Source organism: Lithobates pipiens, unplaced genomic scaffold (genome assembly GCF_037356315.1).
Source record: "Lithobates pipiens isolate NorthernLeopardFrog02 unplaced genomic scaffold, aLitPip1_a1.2 Scaffold_23, whole genome shotgun sequence".
NCBI classification, from domain to species: domain Eukaryota; kingdom Metazoa; phylum Chordata; class Amphibia; order Anura; family Ranidae; genus Lithobates; species Lithobates pipiens.
Window position 1 is genome coordinate 316,939,214 of NW_027507785.1, and position 21,914 is coordinate 316,961,127.

General features: G+C 43.6%; 1 protein-coding gene across 7 annotated transcripts in view; it reads left to right on the forward strand.

The window, feature by feature from the left end:
• Positions 1-21,914, forward strand: part of DOCK7 (dedicator of cytokinesis 7) — a 307,570-nt gene that overhangs the window by 179,715 nt on the left and 105,941 nt on the right. For all 7 annotated transcript variants that reach the window (XM_077450575.1, XM_077450569.1, XM_077450571.1 and 4 more), the window contains exons 20-22: positions 7,101-7,332; positions 7,556-7,720; positions 9,052-9,221. In XM_077450575.1, the coding sequence (XP_077306701.1) occupies positions 7,101-7,332; positions 7,556-7,720; positions 9,052-9,221 (567 nt within the window). The remainder of the gene's footprint in view (positions 1-7,100; positions 7,333-7,555; positions 7,721-9,051; positions 9,222-21,914) is intronic.

Here is a 21,914-nt window from a genome sequence, read left to right on the forward strand (position 1 = left end):
CTTCACTTCCTGTCCCATAGCCAAAACGGGAAATTAAAAGGGATTCCTGGGGTGTCACTAGAGCTAGTGTCCCCTTTGGAAGATTTCCCCTCTGTTTACTGTTTACTGTTCTGGTGACAACCCAAAATTTGGTATTTTTCTTCTACTTTCACTCTGTGACAATGGTATAAAGGAAAAAACAAAGAAGGGTGAGTTTCCCTAATGGGGATGCAGATAGCAAGAAAAACCTGACAATGGTTCTAGCCCCATCCACTCAATCCAAAACTAAAAAAAAAACTAAAAAAAAAAAAAAAAGTTTTATCTTTATTTATAACATAGATCGTATAACCTAAACAAATCTGCTTTGAGAGAATTTTCTCTGTTTTGTAAAATTTTGGTGCAACTTTGGTACCTTCTGGTGCAGGGGAAGAAAACAAATATTGCATATAAATCTAAGATATACATTAGATCAGGTTATTGTTGGGGTCAGGCATTAGGGGGCTAATGAAAACTAAAAAAAAAATAAAAATGAACTCCAGACAAAGAGATAAATACACAGATGAAATATAATGAATATATATATATATATATATATATATATATATATATATATATATATATATATATATATATATATATCTTAAGAGATGTAACTAGAACCTTCAAGCAAAGTCCATAAAAGACATGGATGAGCGACTTTGGGATGGAGGAACTTGACTGGCCTGTACAGAGTCCTGATCTCAACCCGATAGAACACCTTTGGGATGAATTAGAGGGGAGACAGCGAGCCCTCACAAATGCACTTCTGGAAGAATAGGGAATTGGGAAGGTGGGAATGTGGGGGCAGTTGCTGATGCTGACCCGTACACAAGAACACCTAATATGGTTAATGGACTATCACAGTACTGATACAATGACCCAATGGTTGTAATAAAAAATAAAACTTTAATACAATTCAGAAAAAAGCCATACAGACACATTAAAAAATTATACCCCCCAAGTCACTGACTACTGGTGGGTTCCCCCGTAGAGCTAATGTTGAGGTGGAGTATAAATTAGTCCTCTACCGGTTTCACTGTGTAAACCGCTTCTTCAGGAAGAGAAGTCTAAGGAACAAATAATACATTTAAACAAAGCATAAAGACATTTTAATAACATTTTACAATTGAAGTTGAAATAGAGAGACGCTCGCCCCTCTGGACGAAATCGGCGACAGGGCTCAACAAAAATTCCCCCCAAGGCAGACAAGGGGGATTGCAAGTGACCATCTCTGGTAAAAAAGGTTGATGGAAAGAGTTAAAAATGATAAAATGACTGCGAGGGGATGTGTAATAAAATGGTGCGGAAACCCGGCCAACACCACTGTGAGGTCAAGTAGGGAGGAAGGGGAAAAGGGGGCGGGGGGTTGAGGGGGGGGGCCGAAGGGGAAAAGGGAGCGGGAGGAAAAGATGGGGTGAAGGAAGCATTTGAAACAGTCAGGAGGGGAGAAGGAAGGGAAAAAGAGTAGAGGGGAAGGGAGGGAAGGGAAGATGGGGGGGTGGAAAAGGGAGGGGGAGGAAAGAGTGACAAGGTGAGGATAGTGACAGTGGGAAGGAAGGGGTGGAGGGAAGGGAAAGAGAACCATTTGGTGAAGAAAAGGTGAGGGAAGGAAGGAAAGTGAGGAGGGTGCCAGCGGGAGAGATAAGCGACCACCGTGCACAAGTGGAAGAATGGTCAAACATTCTCATACACACTCCTAAACTTTTTGGACAGCCTTCCCAGAAGAGGTTTGAGTAAGTGCTGACTTTAGCACGAAACGCGTTACCTTTTATGTCCCTGTCATACCTGTGATGTGATTTTAATGCTTCAATAGAGATACCAAGGAGTGCAGCAATATTCCGGATTTTTGCATGTTACTGAATCTCTCAGATGAGCTGTGCAGCACCCTGGGGTTTCAGCTCACAACATGTCAGAGTCAGTCACCCGCCTAGAGCATCATTTCTTTAGCCTTCCCAGAAGAGTCAAAGCTGTTATAGCTGCAAAGAGAGGGCCAACTCAATATTGAACCCTACGGACTAAGACTGGGATGCCACTAAATGCCACTAAATGCCACGTGCGTGTAAAGGCATTTGTCCCAATACTTTTGGTAATATAGTGTGTGTGTGTGTGTGTGTGTGTGTGTGTGTGTGTATATATATATATATATATATATATATATATATATATATATATACACACATGAGAGATATTAACAAAGTATTGAAAGGTTATACAGTGGCTTCACTTTAAACGTGAGGATCTGCTCGAACAAACACTCTCTTGTTTATTTAAAGATCTGAACATGCTTGCTGGTCCTTTGCTCTAGTTTGTCACGTGATGACCCGATTATGTACAGTACATATCGTCTTGGCTGCAGGGCCTACATTTTGGTTGCTGTAACATCACCTGATGCCAAAGAACTTTTATTTGATGTTTTAAAAGTTCTGATATGTGCACAGTGGTAGATGCCTGTCTACTTTTTAACTTGATGTCATCTAATATTTTATCTTCTTTATGTAATCCGTAATACTTAATAAAATATCTTGTTTGTCCTTATCCGCTTATTTTTTCCCTAGGAGCACAGTTGCCTATAAATCTGTAGTGTTGTGGGGTATAGGCAGAGCCCTGTAGGATGGGATAGGCCCCTGCTTAGTGTGAAAACCCTGCTTTGACAAACACTTGACTCATATGTTCCTCTACCCTTACATCACTTCATACAAGGCAGTTGTCACAGCAATCTATTGAGGGGGACATGTATTATGGAACATGGGAGGCACCAACCTTGTATGGTTGTATGGCGATAGGAAATCTCATCAAGAGTTGCTGCTTAAACCGTTTTCTCCAGGACTGGTATCCCCTTTGGAATATTTGCCTATCTGCTGTTTCAGTGACAACCATTACATTTTGTATAGAGAACGGATGGTAGAACCAAGTCATAGGGGATTGGTCCAGATAAGAAGTTATATTTTTGACAATGAAAGGGTCTAACAAAAGTTGACATACAATTCGTTTACCCCTTTATCTTGTCTTAGGTGTAGAGTACTAGAGCAGCCTGGACAGTTGGTTAAGTTGGGATTTTAGCTCCTTGTAAATAGCAGTTTGAAGTTCGCTCTATAGAGTTGTCTGGCGGAGAACTCTACTGAGTGAGATTCATATTACCATTTACAAGGAGCTAAAATCCAAGATAAACCAATCCAGAATGCTTGTGCACAATAACACTGAGCCCTAATATAAGGGGATTTGGTCATAATCCCCGAGATGCCTTGGTTTTCAGTCCCAATGGCTTGGAGCTCCCATTCTTTCTTTTTGTACTCTTAATTCTTCTTTGAACCCCATTGGAGCTCCACCAAACAGAGAGCTTCCAATCCACACTATAACCCTGATCCCTGATGGAGGGGAATTCGTATATGTCCCCCAAAACACTTTGGATGTCAATCACTATGGCTCGCCACGCCCTTCTTTTCTCTCCATAGAAGTTAACTCTCCTAGGAACTCCATTAGGGATCAATGGAGCAAAAGAAAGAAGCCACACCATAACAATCATTTCATTTTTGGGCCCATCGCTACACCCCCTCAACCCCAGGATTAATCAATAATTTGGGGTTTCCCATTACTTTCATTGATTATTAGAACAGAAATAAATACTTGGAAGTACTATAAAAAAAAGAAAGAGCTTTGGGTGTTTGTCCAATATTTTGGATGAAAACTCAAGAACCAACTTAATATACTAAATATATACATTTTATTAGCCAACTAACCTCTAGAAAATGATCAAAGAAATTGATAATGTTATAATAGTTAGTTAGCTTATAAAATGTATATTTTTAATATGTTAAGTTGGTTTGGACGTTTATGGTTTCTTGAGTCTAATTATTAACACCCAAAGCTCTTTCCTTTTTATAATACTTCACTTTTTTGATGTGGAGTCAGAGTTTGTTTCTCCTAATTAGATTTTTTTTTTCCTGTTAGGAGCAATGCATACTCTTTAATTTCAACTTGATAGAAATAAATGGCCAATGTACAGCCCAGGTATTGGATGTGAAGGGCATCCTCAACAGATACAGAATCTATTTGCTTAAAGGGGTTGATTTTACTAAAGACTAATAGACTGCACTTTGCGAAGTGCAGTTGCTCTAGAGCTTAGAAAATGAGGTAAACTATTACTTTGCAAAGAATACCCAGTCACGGGCAAGGAAGCTCTAAAGACAGCATTTTGTATTGCACATGTTTGGATGATGCAAGTCAGCAGAGCTTCCCATCATTTACTGAGCTCTGAAGCAACTACACTTGCAGAGTGCAACTGGACTTTGCACAGTGCACCGTCTATCTGCCTTTAGTAAATCCACCCCAAAGTGTCATTAAACCCAGACTATGAAAATCTCTCATTACAAACTATATAATAGAGTGCTCATACTCACAAAGCCACTAAAGAATTTGTTTTGTGTAGCGTAAAATATACCTGGTTGATCTTGCTCAGCTGTCCCTCCCATCTTCTCCGGGTCCCCACTGTAGGTGTAGACCAGCTGGTGTTTTTTTAATGGAACATGCTCTGTTTCAGTTCTTTTCTAAGCTCTTAATTTCCTCCTTTTTGTTATCTGTGCAGCCTACATGACCATAGAGTCACACTTGTGGGAGTATACACAGTGGTAAATGGCAGTTCTCCCTCCCACCCTTCCTTCCTTCCTCCCTTCCTTCCTCCCTCCCTCCCTCCCTCCCTTCCTCCCTCCCTTCCTCCCTCCCTTCCTCCCTCCCTCCCTCCCTTCCTTTCTTCCTTCCTTTCTTCCTTCCTTTCTTCCTTCCTCTCTTCCTTCCTCCCTTCCTCCCTTCCTCCCTCCCTCCCTCCCTCCCTCCCTTCCTCCCTCCCTCCCTCCCTCCCTCCCTTCCTTCCTCCCTCCCTCCCTTCCTTCCTCCCTCCCTTCCTTCCTCCCTCCCTTCCTTCCTCCCTTCCTTCCTCTCTCCCTTCCTTCCTTCCTCCCTCTCTCCCTTCCTACCTCCCTTCCTTCCTTCCTCCCTTCCTCCCTCCCTCGCTCCCTTGCTCCCTTCCTCCCTCCCTTCTTCCCTCCCTCCTACCCCTCCTCCATGTACTCTTATTTCTAAACACAATAGGGGTGGGATATAGTATGCTGATTGATTACATGCACAAAGAAGCTCACAAAAAGCTTAGTTGTAATACAAATCAGTATACAACGCATATATATATATATATATATATATATATATATATACACACACACGTCTACGCTATATTAATGCACAAAAATACACATTTGATGTTCAATAAAGATTTATTGAGAGCTATAAAACAGTTTTTGATATTTATAATCTAACTTAAATTGCTCTTATGAAACTGGCTGGCCAGACATAGACTCACACCGTAGAGAGCATACATCAACTTCGCCCCCAACCAGTGCTAATCCTTTCATCCAATTTCTAAATTGCTGCATTTGTAAATTTTAAAAGAATGGTAATGGTAAAAATAAAATAAAAAAAGCACTTGTGGGTTTTTTTGTATAATTCTCCTTTAACCACTTACGGACTGCCCACTTTGAAGAGGTGTAACGTTATTATGGCAGCAGATGGCTGCCATAACCTTGGTATCCGCTTCTTCAGCGGGCTGTCCGCTTTAAGATAAAAGTGGTCTCTGCGGTGGATTTGGCTCAAGATCACTTTTATCGTTGGCGGGAGAAGGCCCTCCCGCCGCCTTCTGCCTCTTACCGGACCTGTTAGTAGCAGCAGGAGCATCGCATCCTTCCTCCTGTTAGGTGTGGACCCGAGTAAGGGGACAATGTCCCCCACTCGGCTCCATAGCATTGACTGGCGGAAGTGACGTCAAACTTCACTTCCGCCCAGTGCTCTTAAAGGAGAATTTTTTTATTTTTTTGCATTTTTGTGTAAATATGAGATCCGAGGTCTTAAATAAGAAGAAAAGATATATAATGTTTGGGGGTTCTAAGTAATTTTCTAACAAAATTTTTTTTTTAACTTGTAAACACCGAATCTGAAAAATAGGCCCGGTCCCTAAAGCGGAGTTCCACACAAAAATGGAACTTCCACTTTTCTGAACGCCCCCCCCCCCCCTCTCCGGTGTCGCATTTGGCACCTTTCAAGGGGTGCAGATACCTGTATAATACAGGTATTTGCACCCTCTTGCTGGCATAAACACCCGTGGGAGTTATGCCACTATCCCCCCCCCCCCCGCTGTCTGCTTGGAGACCCACGGGTCTTTTGGATTACCCAGCGCGACTTGCGCATGTGCAGTAGGGAACCAGGTAGTGAAATCGCAAGACTTCACTTCCTGATTCTCTTACCGAAAATGGTGGCGGCAGCAGCCGAGGGACGATTTGGCTTCGGGTGCTGACATCGCGGGCGCCCTGGACAGGTAAGTGTCCTTATTTTAAAAGTCAGCAGCTGCAGTATTTGTAGCTTCTGACTTTAAAAAAAAAATTTTTTTTTGGCGGACCTATTTACTCTATCCAAATGGGGAAAAAAGTTTTGCCTGTAGTTCTACTTTAACACTTCTCTGCTTACTATCAGTTTAAGCAAACCTTGTGGTCCTTGTATGTCCAGCACTGGTACTATATAATAGATGTTTTAGGCAAGGAGACCTGAAAATTCCTGTGTTGGCAAATAGACCCTGTCCCTCAAATCAGGGATATGCAATTAGCAGACCTCCAGCTGTTGCAAAACTACAAGTCCCATCATACCTCTGCCTCTGGGTGTCATGCTTGTGACTGTCAGAGCCTTGCTATGCCTCATGGGACTTGTAGTTCTGCAACAACTGAAGGTTCGCTAATTGCATATCCCTGCCCCAAATAATCTTATGAACCGTTCCAAGGAGTGTTGGCTGCCCATGTGTCCTACATCTTGCTGTGGTTCCATCTACTGTCCCCTGCATCACTGCTAGGTCTTGTGATGATGTAGGGACCAGAGGATGAAACCATATCGTACAGCAGGAGGACACCATCATCTGACCTAATGTGTCAAAATTCTGAGGCTTCTGATGGAGGCTGCAATGCTCCAACAAAGTGAAGATGGTCTTCAGAGAGATATCGGTCACATTTGTAAACAATTAAAATTTTCACATAACCTCTTTTTGTTTTTAGGATTCCTATCTAGACAAGTTCTTTGCGCTGGTTCACGCCTTGGACGAGCATATGTTCCCCGTTCGAATCGGCGACATGAGAATTGTGGAGAACAACTTGGAAAGCGAACTAAAAAACAGCATCCTGGCCCTCAGCTCGGCGCAGTTGGAGCCTGTCGTGCGGTTCCTCCACCTCCTGCTCGATAAATTGATCCTTTTGGTCGTAAGGCCTCCCATTATCGCAGGGCAGCTCGGTAAGTTACAACTTAAGCTTGCAAAACAAGAGTGGTTGTGATACGGTGACTAGATAAAGATTAATGACTGGGTAAGAACAATGTGTCCAATTTATGAGTATATGTGTGCGCAGTGGGGGGATTAAGACGTCCGCGTTTAATGGACAGTGACTCTCTCTCGTGACACCCACTTTCCGCTGTCATTTTTGCTGCAGATAGAACTATAAAATATTTCTCTTGTTAGTTAACTTAGGACAAGCCTCATTTGAGTCAATGGCTTCCATCACAAATAGACTGCACAAGAATCTGGAGGGAAACCAGGACCAGCACGGTCGGAATAACCTCCTGGCATCTTATATTCACTACGTGTTCAGACTTCCCAACACCGACCCCAATTCTCCATCTCCAGGTAATTCCATGAGGGTTCAGTTATATATGTTTCTGTTATACATTTTTCAGATTACAGGTAGAATGTTTTCAGTCTCAGGTTCTGTTTTTTTTTTTTAAATCCCACATTTCCACCAGCTTTCCAAGGTAGAAAAAAATACTTTTTCTTTAAAGGATTTTTAGTCGTGACCTTCAAGACACTTCATACCGTATTATGGTCAAAGAGATGCATTCAGTCCTTGGTATGATACAGTTTAAAGGGTTTATTCCCGTAAAAGAGAAATATGCCTGAAGCTTAGGTTTTAGGAAGGGGGGGCAACTTCAATAAGCAGACCTTGTCCCCGAGCTGGAAGATCTACTTTAACATACCAACGTGGAGCAAGTTGGAGAAGTTCATTGATATGGCTTTTTTTATACTCTCTCATTTTTCATTTTCATGGTATGGAAATTCGGAGCCTGATTCCCCAACCAGGCTACCATGAAAAAGGGGGGCAGTTGGACTATCGCGGTACAATAAAAATAATATAACAAATTAATATATAAAAATTACAAAGGATGTTATTGATGCCAATAAAGAATTCATCGTTTACAGATAAAACATCATAGCTATACACAATATGTCACCAGTAAGTGTTAACAATGAAGCAGTTGATCACAGATATAGTGTTCCTCGACTAGTTTCGCAGACATAAGCCGCTTCATCAGGAGGTTATCTGTGTTATCTTTTTAGGTGAGAGTGGTTTACGCTTGATGTCCGCTGAAGCAGGGGTAAGCAGCCTTGCTCTCTCCCCCTTTTTACTTTTAAAGATTTTTTAAAATATGATGCTGGATGTTAACTTTTTATGTTCCTATGTGCCGATCATTACTTTACCTTCTTGATTTTATCACAGATAACCTCCTGATGAAGCGGCTTATGTCTGCAAAACTAGTCGAGGAACACTATATCTGTGATCAACTGCATCATTGTGAACACCTACTGGTGACATATTGTGTATAGCTATGATGTTTTGTCTGTAAACGATGAATTGTTTATTGGCATCAATAAAATCCTTTGTAATTTTTATATATTTATTTGTTATATTATTTTTATTGTACCGCGATAGGTCCAACTGCCCCCCTTTTTCATGGTAGCCTGGTTGAGGATCAGGCTCCCAATTTCCATATTATTGATTTTGGATGATGGTACAAGCCCCTATTTATTTTTACTTTCATATTACTCCATAAGAGGCCACATTCATTTTCTATTTTCATGGTATAACCTTGCTATGCTTTTTTTTTTATTTATTTTTTTTTTTTTTAACCATGTACAGTTTACTCCGTGCTCTATTTCTAATGTTCCTACTGTTCTTTCAGGACCGGGAGGTCTGGGGGCTTCCATGCACTATGCCACAATGGCACGGTCAGCAAACAGGCCAGCAAGCCTTAATTTAAATCGCTCAAGGAGCCTTAGCAACAGCAATCCTGACATATCGGGGACTCCTACATCGCCCGACGATGAAGTCAGGTCAATCATTGCCAGCAAGGTAATGTTGGATTCTATGGCTAGGACTTTATATGAAGTGTTTTAGGTATTTCACCACCAGGAACGTGAATTTTGATGAGATTAATATTATTATTATACAGGATTAGGGCTGAAACAACGAATCGATTAATCGACAACTAATCGATTATGAAATTAATCGATCACTATTTTCATAATCGATTAATCGCCAGTAACATATTGGGGTTAAAAAAAACCTAAAATGAGCCCTTTATAGTACAAAAAGAGCAAATAATCGCTACTGTAAATATTACTTTCATCGTTCTACAGTAAAAAAAAAACATGAACCCCTTACAGTTGTGATTATCTGCTTTTTTTTCTACTACAAAGGGCTAATTTTATTTTTTTTTAACCCCATTATGTTACTTAACGTCTTAGACCTGGTTCACATCTATTTGTTTATTGGTGCTTTTTGCAGAAATGCAAAGTTAAATGCTACAGTTCATTTACATGGTTTCCTATGGGACACGTTCACATCTGAAAGGGTCGGGGACTTTTTTAACGCAAAAATGGTGCTTTATTGGCTCAATATACTTCAATGGAGAAGCTGCAGAAAAGCATGTAATGCGTTTTTGCAGCAATTTGTGTTTTTTTTAATCTGCCCAAAAAAAAAAGCAAAAATGCAAATTGCAGTAAAATCACATGTGCAAAAATCAAAACTTACAGCAAAAAGCACTGCAGAAACAGATCAAAAGCAAACTGCGTAGGTGTGTACCGAGCCTTATGCTGGCCTCACGGATCAATTTTCAGATGAGAATATTCAGATTAAAAATCCTTGCATATTTGCTGAAAGAATTTTTTTGAAATTTTCACTTTTTTTTAACATTCTGTTTTTAAAATGAATGTAATTTCTGAACGAAAACCACATACACTGTCTGAAAATTCCTTTGACTAAGAAGTTTTCCATTTCCAAATTTTCCCGTCACTGTGGTTAAAAATGAACGTCAATTTCACCCACTTTTTTTTTTTTAAAGGTTATTAACCAATTAATCGAAACAATAATCAGCCAACTAATCGATTATGAAAATAATCGTTAGTTGCAGCCCTATACAGGATTTATGTAGCGCCAACAGTTTACGCAGCGCTTTACAATATAAAAAGGAGACAATACAGGTACAATACAATAAAATACAAGAGGATTAAGAGGGCCCTGCTCAGAAGAGCTTACAATCTAATAGGGTGGGGCAGGTGGTACAAAAGGTTGTAACTGTGGGGGATTGAGCTGATGGAAGTGGTAGAAGATTAGTTGGAGACGCGATAGGCTTTACTGAAGAGATGAGTTTTCAGGGATCGCCTGAAGGTAGCAAGAGTAGGGGATAGGAGGACAGGTGAAGGTAGCGAGTTCCAGAGGATGGGAGAGGCTCTGGAGAAATCCTGGAGATGAGCATGGGAGGAGGAGACGAGAGAACTTGAGAGTAGGAGGTCTTCAGAAGAGCGGAGAGGACGATTTGGGTGATATTTTGAGACGAGATCGGTGATGTAGCTCGGGGCAGAGTTGTGAATTGCTTTGTATGTTGTGGTTAGTATTTTGAATTTAATTTGCTGGGTGATTGGGAGCCAGTGTAGGGATTGGAGGAGAGGGTCGGCAGACACTGAGCGGTTGGTAAAGTGGATAAGTCTGGCAGCAGCATTCATGATAGACTGAAGAGGGGAGGGGCCTATGGGAGGCAGGCCAATGAGAAGGGAGTTGCAATAGTCAAGGTGAGAGATAACAAGGGAGTGAATGAGGAGCTTGGAGGTTTCATTTGTTAAAAAGGGGCGAATTTTAGAGACTTTACTGAGCTGAATTCTACAAATTTTTGAAAACGATTGCACTTGGGGCTGAAATGACAAGTCAGTCTAGGATTACACCGAGTACCCTGGCGTGAGGGGAGGGACTGATTGTTGGTGGGTAGAAGACTGAAAAGGACTGAAATCCAATGAATGAAAGGGGTGGACCAGGGACAGTCAGGCTGGGGAAGGGGGAGAACTAGGTGATGCTGGATATCCTCTACCCAGGAAATGCAGTGAGCTGTATCTGACTCGCAGGTTCTGATGTACAGGGTAAGAAGCTCACAGTGTGCGTTGAAATTAGAGTAAGCTATGTCAGTCCAGGAGAGGAGCCTGTACTACTGTGCAAGACTGAAGGGAAGGCTTTAAATGGTACCAGGGGCTAATCTCTGACAGAAAACGCTTTGCTTGCTTTTATCTGGCCCTTGGGTCACCATTCAGACCACTGATACGAGGCACTATCATTTTTCCCACTGACACCAATGATAGAGTGCTATTCCTTCCACTGACACCAACAATGGGGCACGAATCCTTCCACTGATACCAATGATGGAGTGCTATTCCTTCCACTGACACCAACAATGAGCCACTAATCCTTCCACTGACACCAATGATGGAGTGCTATTCCTTCCACTGACACCAACAATGGGCCACTAATCCTTCCACTGACACCAATGATGGAGTGCTATTCCTTCCACTGACACCAACAATGGGGCACTAATCCTTCCACTGACACCAATGATGGAGTGCTATTCCTTCCACTGACACCAACAAAGGGGCACTAATCCTTCCACTGACACCAATGATGGAGTGCTATTCCTTCCACTGACACCAACAATGGGGCACTAATCCTTCCACTGACACCAATGAAGCGGCATCATTCCTCCCACTGAAACCCGGCGTTAGGCTCCTGACAGGGACAAGGGTACTTAAAACTTGGTCCATCTGGCCGAAACCAGACGGACCCCTTTCTTTGGAAGGTCTGCCGACCCACCCAAGTACTAGGTGAGGCTCCCTCGCAGGGAGACCCCAGAAGAGAGAGGGCGAACCAAGCCAGAAGACCATGTCCACCCCCTCCCCAGACTTTCAGGACAGGCCCGAGGACATGCGACCCTACTCATCACACGTGCAGTGACAAACACAAAATAACAAATTAAATAAAGTGGGGAAGGGTTAGTGAAGAGGGGAGTGAAAAGGTGGCCATTGTGGAAAACAATGACCAGGCCCTCCGGGCCAGGAATAAAAAATTCCTCCAGTCCCAGCCAAAAGGACCGGCCCAAGAGGCACAATTGGCACAGTGACCGGGGTGCCAAAAATCAAAGTGACCCTCACAGTGATTTTTAGGCACCCCTGGACTGCCACTCCAGGGGCACATACTCCATAGGCTTTCAAGACTGCCCTGACCAGCAGCCCAGGCCACAGCAGCCCCCACTCCGGTCAGGGAGTTCAGGAAGCCCGGGGAGAGCCTGCCCATCCACAAGCTCAGCCCCGCTCCAATCACTCCCACCTAATTACGTTCAGAGATACTAACCGTTCCTCCCCTGTATACAGAGGAGGACCCGGGGTTCACTCTTGAAAGACCAGAGCTAGAGCTACCCCAATCTAGGCCAGAAGGCCAGAGACCCGACTCACATGCAGCACCCGTCCTCACCAGGAGCACCCTTCCGGTCAGACTCTGGCACCAATGGGGACACCATTTCTCCTACCAATATAATTTATGGGGCACTATTCCTCCTCCTCCTACTGACTGCAGACCCTATGTAATTGTTTTTCTCCTACTGACCACCACGCCTGAGGCATTGTTTAATGGCCATAGTCGCCCCCCCAAATCTGAAAGACAATAATCTGGCCCTTTGTTTATAAAGTTTGGAGGCTCCTGTCCTATATGAATGAAGTCTTCCTATGGACACCAAGGAGGGATTTAGGTTTTGAATACCTCTTTCTATAGAAGCTGGAGATAAAGGGAGGACCTAAATAGAGATTGTGCACACAGATTGAAAGGTGTGTGAACAGTTTTATGGATCTACAGAAGTTTTTCGTTTGTCATCTGCTGCATTACAACAGCGTGGAAGTCTGTCCAAAACGGTTTCTTCCATTTTCTTTATTACATAAATTTATTTTATCATTTTATTTTCATTTTTTATAAGTAAGATGGAGAAGGTTTAAATCCTTGTAGGTTCCATTTGCCATCAGTGTCCCCCCCCCCTCCCTCCCTCCCGCTTTGGGGGCAATTCTGCACACGTGTTTTGGCTGGAGGTCCACTTTAGGGAGAACCTGCCACTTTTGTTTTTGCACAAGGTTGTGATGTTCTTTGGACATCGTACCCACAATTTCAGTAGATATGTTATTTTAGATATTACTCGATCAGGAAATAAGACATCCTGCATGCAAGGCAATGCGCTATATGACTAAACGTTTCTGGGGACCTGCCTATCAAACCTATATGAGCCTGAGAAAGATCCCATTCCAAAATCTTAATATGGAGTTATTCCCCCTTTGCATCTATACCAGCCTCCACTCTTCTAGGAAGCCTTTCCACAAGATTATGCAGTGTGTCCGGGGGAGGTTGTGCCTAGTCAGCATTTGTGAGGTCAGCTACTGATATTGGATGAGAAGGTCTGGCTCAAAGTCAGTGTTCCAACTCATCCCAAAGGTGATCCGTAGGGTTGAGGTCAGGGCTCAGTGCAGGACACTCGAGTTCCTACACACCAAACTCATCAATCCATGTCCATGATTGAGTGGGCTTTGTACACAGGCGGAAAAAAAAAAGAAAAAAAAAGACACTTATGCAAAAGTTATCTTAAGGTTAGAAGCTCACAATTGTATAATATGTACGGTAGTACAGGTTCCTATTCTCTACTGAAACAGCTTGGTCTGATTTCACTGCACACTGAAAGCTGCTCACATTGTCCCTTATATGCTGCAGCAAGTCAGACAGATCCCACCTCATTTCCTGGAGGACGTTCGGCATCCTCTAGCCATGTGGTCTCCTAACTGCAGCCCATGGGCCAGATGTGGCCATTTGCTTGTCTCTGCTTATCCAGCTCTTGGAGTGCTGTTCTTCCCACTTATACCAATGATGGGGCACTATTCCTTCCACTGACACCAATGATGGGGCACTATTCCTCCCACTGACACCAATGATGGGGCACTATTCCTTCCACTGACACCAATGATGGGGCACTATTCCTTCCACTGACACCAATGATGGGGCACTATTCCTTCCACTGACACCAATGATGGGGCACTATTCCTTCCACTGACACCAATGATGGGGCACTATTCCTTCCACTGACACCAATGATGGGGCACTATTCCTCCCACTGACACCAATGATGGGGCACTATTCCTCCCACTGACACCAATGATAGGGCACTATTACTTCCACTGACACCAATGATGGGGCACTATTCCTCCCACTGACACCAATGGTGGGGCACTATTCCTCCCACTGACACCAATGGTGGGGCACTATTCCTCCCACTGACACCAATGGTGGGGCACTATTCCTCCCACTGACACCAATGGTGGGGCACTATTCCTTCCACTGACACCAATGATGGGGCACCATTCCTTCCACTGACACCAACCATGGGGCACTATTCCTTCCACTGACACCAATGATGGGGCACTATTCCTCCCACTGACACTAACCATGGGGCACTATTTTTACCACTGACACCAACAATGGGGCACTATTCTTTTCACTGACACCAATGATGGGGCACTATTCTTACCACTGATATCAATGATACCAACCATAGGGCACTATTCCTTCCACTGATACCAATGACACAGGCGTACTATTCCTCCCCCTAATCGAAATAATAAAATATTGCTACCAGCATAGGAATACCCACTCCTCCAGACTGACCCCACACTCAAACCAACCCCCCCAAACCGGACCACTACTTGTGTTAGGGCTGAAGACTCTTTTGAGGCATACTGAGGCAGGGAGGTGCTGTGATGTATTCAGCAAGCTATGTACAGCACCCTGCCAGCCTCTCCAACCAGCTTGGCCTTCATTGCATAGAGAAGCACAGAGACCCAGTACTGACATCACTGGGCCTAAAATAAGGTATGTAATGAAAAAGTCTTACTTAAGCACTTGCCGATTGCTGCACGTCAGAGGACTATGGCAGAGGGGCTCTCCTGTGCCGGATCACATAGCTAGTACATGAGATTAAGCTTCAGTTTTAACAGTGCCCTTCCCTAGAAGCCCCCCAGAGCTCAGTCATGTGGAGGGCTGTCCACATTCTTCTTGGCCATATAATGTGTTTGGCGAGGATCAAATTAATGGTGACGTGCAGTTGTCTTTGAATGCCGCAGGTCCTTTTAAAGAAATTTCATCATCAGAGGAAGTCCATTAGCTGCTTATGTAAGGCAGGTCTGGCTTTTCATAGATCAGCGGTAGTTTGCAGACTTTACCAATGCGTTTCACAATCTCCCCCGGGTCACACACCCCTGACCCCCGTGAATGTCTGAGCTGAGGACACATGAAATTCAGCCAGCCGGTTGCAGTATGAACTGAATTAGCCGCAGGAGTATTTAGTCCATTTCGTTTTTTTTTTTTTTAATACTGTATTAGAAAAAATAATAATAAAAAGTAAATACATTCATACATAGCTAAAGGTTTCAGGTGTTTATCTGAAATAATTGCATCCAAAATGAAAGTGTTACTAAACCCACAACAGTAAAATTAGTCTGTATATGCAGTAAAGCATGCTTGTTATACTCACTATGGAACCTAAGGGGTTAATATTCTGCATTGTGTAAAAAGCCCATTTGATCCTGTCTTCTCTGATTCTCCCTTTCTTCCACAGTCCCCAATATGTTTCTTGATAGTACAGAGCTAGGGGACAAGCTGCACATGCTCAGCTTGGTGTGTATTTCTAGAGAGTTATTTTTTCCCCCCCTTGGGAGGGTGCATGTGATCAGCACAGGACCAATCAGCACTGTCCAGACAGAGCGTCAGGGGTCCTGCATCCTCATAGGACAGTCAGTGCAGAATGAAAACTCCTCCTACAAGCCTTAAAGAGTTACTAAACCCTCCCAAAAAAAAAGAGGGTTTAGTAACCCTTTAAGGCTTCTAGGAGGAGTTTTTATCCTGCACTGACTGTCCTATGAGGATGCAGGACCCCTGACCCTCCGTCTGGACAGTGTGGATTGTTCCTGTGCTGATCACATGCACCCTCCCAAGGGAAAAAGAAGAAAAAAAAAGTAATACTTACATCCATTGTGCAGTTTGTTTTGCACGGGTGCTCGGGGCTCCTCCCCACATCGGGAAACCATTTAGGAGAAGCGTTCTCCATGGGGGTCCCCATGCGGGCGCGCTCCCAAGTCCAGCGTTTGCATCCATTGATACAGAATGCCGGACTCGGCTCCGCCCCCCCTCCCCCGGTGCCCTCGTCATTGGATTTGATTGACAGCAGTGGGAGCCAATGGCTGTGCTGCTATCAATCTATCCAATCAAGAGCCGAGACAACAGGCAGAGAGGGTGAGCACATCTCTGGCGTGGGAATTGGGGGGCTCAGGTGAGTAAAACAGGGGGGGTTGGGGGGTCGGTCAGTGACAGAGGTTTTTTCACCTTAGTGCATAGGATGCATTAAAGTGAAAAAAAAAACACGAAGGCCGATGTCCCTACTGAAGAGATTCTTCCTCTCTAAGGGCTGGTGTCCTATCATATATGGTCCCCCATCGGATAGTGTCCGCTGTGTACTGCGCAATGCGCAGTACACAGCACAGACGGATTCCGAAAATAGCCGAGGATGAACGGCGCCTGCGCACTGAGTCCAGGTTCTATCCCCACCATCCAAGTGGACATAGAGTAGGAATATAAAAGAGCCGAGCGCAGCGAGGCCGAGCCCGAAGCGTGGCGAGCTAAGCTCACCTGTGAGGGGCCCTCTAATTTTCACAACCCTATGTCCGCTTGGATGGTGAGGCTACCACCTCCACTCATGGCGCAGGCGCCGTTCATCTTCGGAGATTTTCCGAAGCCTCTTCTGCTCCGTACTGCGCATGCGCAGTACGGGGCGGACACTATATGATGGTAGGACACTATCTGCCAGAACACCGGTGCTACTATTAGGCAAACTAGGCAGCCGCCTAGGGCGCACACTGCTGCCTAGGGGCGGCTGGCCACTGGTTTCCATCTGCTCCTGCATGCTCTGCAGGCTGCATCACGTAACTAATTCAGTCTCAGGCAGGCTGCTCTGTCCGACTGGTAGTGTAATTAGAGGCGCAGCACTGGAAGCAGAGCCAGCGCTTCCTATATAGCGGCTCCTTCTGTCACATGGGCAGGGCAAAGGGGGTGGAGTCAGGGGTGGAGCCAATGGGGGGGCGGCAAAATGAGGTTTTGCCTAGGGTGTCAAAAATCCTTGAAACCAGCCCTGGGTCTCCGTGCTTCTCAATGCAATGCAGGCGGAACAAGGCTGGTGGGAGGGACCGGCGGATTTCTGTACAAAGCTTCCTGAAGACACCTCCGCACTTCTCTCAAAAGCCCCCTCAGTCCTTGTGTTGGTTGAGCTTGGATGTAACTATGTGCTATGACCTGATGCAAGCAGTGGGCAGACTCTGGGATGAGTTATGCAAATATGAAAAGGATTTAATGGATGGATATCGGCATGAGAGCGGGCGGTCCTACAATGCAAGAAAAAGTATGTGCACCCCTTCGGAATTAACTGGTTATAACAATAGCATGCCTCCCAACGTTTTGAGATGGGAATGAGGGACACCTAGAAAATGTATGTAGGTATAGGACATGCCCCCTGCCACACCCCCTTAAAGGAGAATTAACCCCCAAAAAAGTTAATTGAATCCACAAGGGACTTTTTTTTTTTTACCACTACTATTCCTTTTTTTATTGGCGTTTAAAATTTACAAATGCAGCAATTTATAATTTGGATGAAAGGTTTATCACTGGGAAAGACATTTTGAAAGATAAAAAGTGCATTTATATACAACTCTATAGATCAGAGTAAAGTGAGGGACAAATGAGCAATGAGGGACAGAGGGACATTGCTCCAAATCAGGGACAGTTGGGAGCTATGCAGTAGACTAACACAAAGTGCTTAACGAGGAACTGCAGTCTGCTCACATAATTTGTAATAAAAACATCTTTGCCGTTCTGAAGCTTCCCTCCAACCACTTTGCATATTATTTTATATATACTGCTATTCTGTACTTGCCAAATATGCTGCAGAAATCTCCCTCCACTAAGTCTGGCTGCAGCCATTTTAACTGTGGGTAGCTGAAGCTGCTGCCTGTTCACTTCCTGGATTTACACAGACACACCTCCACCTCTGCCGCTCTCATTGGCCCTCTTATGGCTCATCACCCCTCCCTCCCTGGCAAACTCTCTTGAGAGTGAGAGCCCTGCATGATGTCATAAGCCTAGGCTAATGACCAGACAAGAAACAGGAAATGGGCTGTATAAGGGATTTACTGGCAGAAAAAAATAAATAATGTTTTACTATCGGAAGTTAAAACAACAACAAGAGCAGAAGACTTAATAGATGGGAAGATGAAAAAAAAAATGACTGTATGTCCGCTTTAAGCTGATCACACGCACAAACAATTCAAATTTCTTGTGTCTTTATTGAACGCACCTATTAAACGTTCACAATACTGGAGTAAAAAGTAAGTGAACCCATAGACTACATCAAAGAAAGCTAGTTATCCATAGAAAGTACAGGCAGGCAAGTCGACAGCTTCTCCATAGAAAATATTTATTCAAGCATTAGAGCAATAACATCATCCAAAATCTTGACGCGTTTCGCCCTTAGACCTTCATCAAAAGCATAAAAATATGACATTAAAAACAAGTATATATAAGGGAAGCAGCCCCTGTGAGGTACGAAGGGCATAAATCACTTAATTAAAAAATAAACCCATTAATTGGTTACAGGTGGAGGTGACCAGACCTGGGTTAAACAAACAAAAGAAAGCTAATTGGGGTCAGTAGTATGCATTACCTGGAGTCCAATTAATGACATGAGCTCGGAGGTGTGGTTTAGAGCTACCTCGATCGATGAAAGACACTGAAACGTTTTAAGATTGCTGTTCATAAGAAGCACCAGCTGCTGTGAACCACGCCTCGTTAAAAAGGAGCTCTCTGAAGACATATGATCACCTGGAAGTTGATCTGCATAGGGCTGGAAAGGGATACAAAGCAATCTGAAAGTGTTTAGGCATCGATTCGTCGACAAACAAGTATTTTATGCATTTGAATTCCTGCTACAAATAAATGAGAAAAATTGTTTTTATATGAAATTTTCATTGATGTAAAATATGCTGCACTGTGTACATTGTATTGTATGAAAAGGGGTCAGTCCACAGAAAGTGATACCTCAGTTGTGGGTGGAGCCTGGTCTTCAGCATCTCTTTACTGGCTTCTTACCTGTTGCAGGCGGCATTCTTGGTGTTGATAACTTATATTATATTCTTTGTAATGTAAGATAAATATCAGGGATTATAATGCAGATGGGGACTCAAGTACAGAATCTCAGCACTGAGTCACAGAGAGACTGCGGGTACAACCAAAAACTGAGATGCCAGTTCTGGGTGGACTGACCCCGTGGAAGTATCATGCACACAGGTGAATACATTATGTGGACCTGAAGAGACTTGGCTGGCCGGTGCTCAGACTCAGGGCAGTGTTTTTTGTTTTTGGTGGAGAATGCGGGCAACGATCTGAGGTCAATGTTTTAAAGACGGTTTCCTCTGCATCTCTATAGTGAGCGGAGCTTGTCATTCTTTAGCCACTGGGATACACTTCAGATGTAGGGCTCGTTCACACAATAGAATTGCATTAACGCCTGACAACACATGTTATGTGATAACTGTATCAGTTTTTCATCTTTTAGGCTAGGTTATTTTCAACAAGTACAGAAGACTGTCTTGAAAACATCTTTACTTAGGGCTCATTCACATGTGAGGTTGAGGGGGGGGGCAGAGTAAAACCAGGCAGTTGAGCTGTGGTTTTGCTGCCTCCCGACTGCCCTCGTGAACACTAAAGATACAGCAGTTCACTTTGATGCCATGCTTGGAAGCTGTGTCAAAAGTTAAAATGGCATGCTACACGTGGCAGGTGGTGGCGCCACCTAATGTGACTAATGCAGTTCGATGGGGGCGTGCCGGAACTGTGCCGCAACTGCATGCAATGCACACGATTGCATCATGATAGTACGGCAATTATAGGGTTAAGCAAGGTGGTGAGGAGATGGCAGATCCTCACTGTATGAGTTTTTCAGAGGAGCAGCAGTGCCTGCCACACTTGTGAACAAGCCCTTACTGAAAGACAGGCGCACCTAGAACTGAGCTCTGGCTGAGTGTAACAGTAGAAATGTCCACAAATTGGGCTTCTGGCAGGGGAGGAGCTGACAGGCAGAGATTAAAGGGTTACTAAACCCTCTTTTTTTTTTTTTTTTTAAATAAACGTGTAATACTTATCTCCTCTGTGCAGTTGATTTTGGTCCTCCTCTTCTGGGGTCTCCCAGCGGCAGTCGTAGCACCTCCTCTTCTCGAAAGCCCTGTCGAAGCAGCGCCTTCCTTCGGGACCCCAGTGTGGGCACGCTCCGGAGTCCTGCTGCTGCGTCTCTTGATGCAGACAGCGGGACTCTGCCCCACCCTTTTGCGCCCGTGTCATTGGATTTGATTGACTGCAGCGGGAGCCAATGGCTGCGCGGCTATCAGTTTATTCAATCGGGACATGAGACACCAGCTAGAGCTGGTGTGCTCATCCCAAGCTGAGAAAGAATGGGTTCTGGTAAGTAAAATGAGGGGTCTGGGGGGCTGCTGCATGACAGAAGGTTTTCTGTCTTAATGCATAGGATTAAGGTGAAAAAACACGAGGGTTTACAACCCCTTTAAGAGGGGATTTTCCTGCCCTATTGTTCAGCATTTTCTTGAAGAAGCAAAAAATACTGTACATATTTCTACACAAATCAGTGCACCAGAATTGAAGAGACTTCTCAATTCCAGACCACCCTATAGCAGATTTTCTGCTACAGGGCAGACCTCCCGTCCAGGATCGCATATATATACGTGATTCTGCACTTCTGCCTGCAGGGGGTGTGCACGTGCCGCCGGGGGGATACATCCTATTTAAACAATACATCTCTTCTCTTAATAAAAGCACCTCACACAGTACACAAAAACACTGGCTAGGCACAGAGTTAACACTTTGATCACCCTAGATCTTTATCCCCTTCCCAGCCAGTGTCATTAGTACAGTGATCGTGCATATTTTTAGCACTGATCACTGTATTAGCGTCACTGGTTTCCACAAAGTGTCAGTTAGTGTCCATTTGTGCGCCGCAATATTGCAGTAGAAAATAGAAAAAAAGAGAGAAAACCAACCATTGAGAAATCCCAAATGTATTAAAGAACTTGGAGAACATGCCCCAAGGGATAGTGCGGGTAAGAAAATTGACAAGATATTGAGAACAATGGTGCTAGAAATGTATAAAAATATATACATTTTATTCAGTAGCTAAATACAAAATGATATAGACAATAAACATCTAAAAACAATTGGAATAGAACACATACCAATATGATGTAACAGCTGTTAGATGTTGAGACGCACGGATATTCTAGACATAAAGTCGAATGTAAGTGGTGGTCGCAAAAAAATCCCAACATGTTTCGGGGAAAAAAAGCCAAAAGGCTAGATTGATATTGTATTCATTTCCTTCCTCAGGGGTTAAATGATAGTATGCTGATATAGTTCTATTGAAAAAAAAAAAATATATATATATATATATATATATATATATATATATATATTGTGGTCCCACTAAGTTACTAATTGCCACCACTACTAATATATATATATATAAAAAAAAAAAATTCTATAAATATAAACCATAGTTTGTAAACACTATAATGTTTGTGTAAACCAATC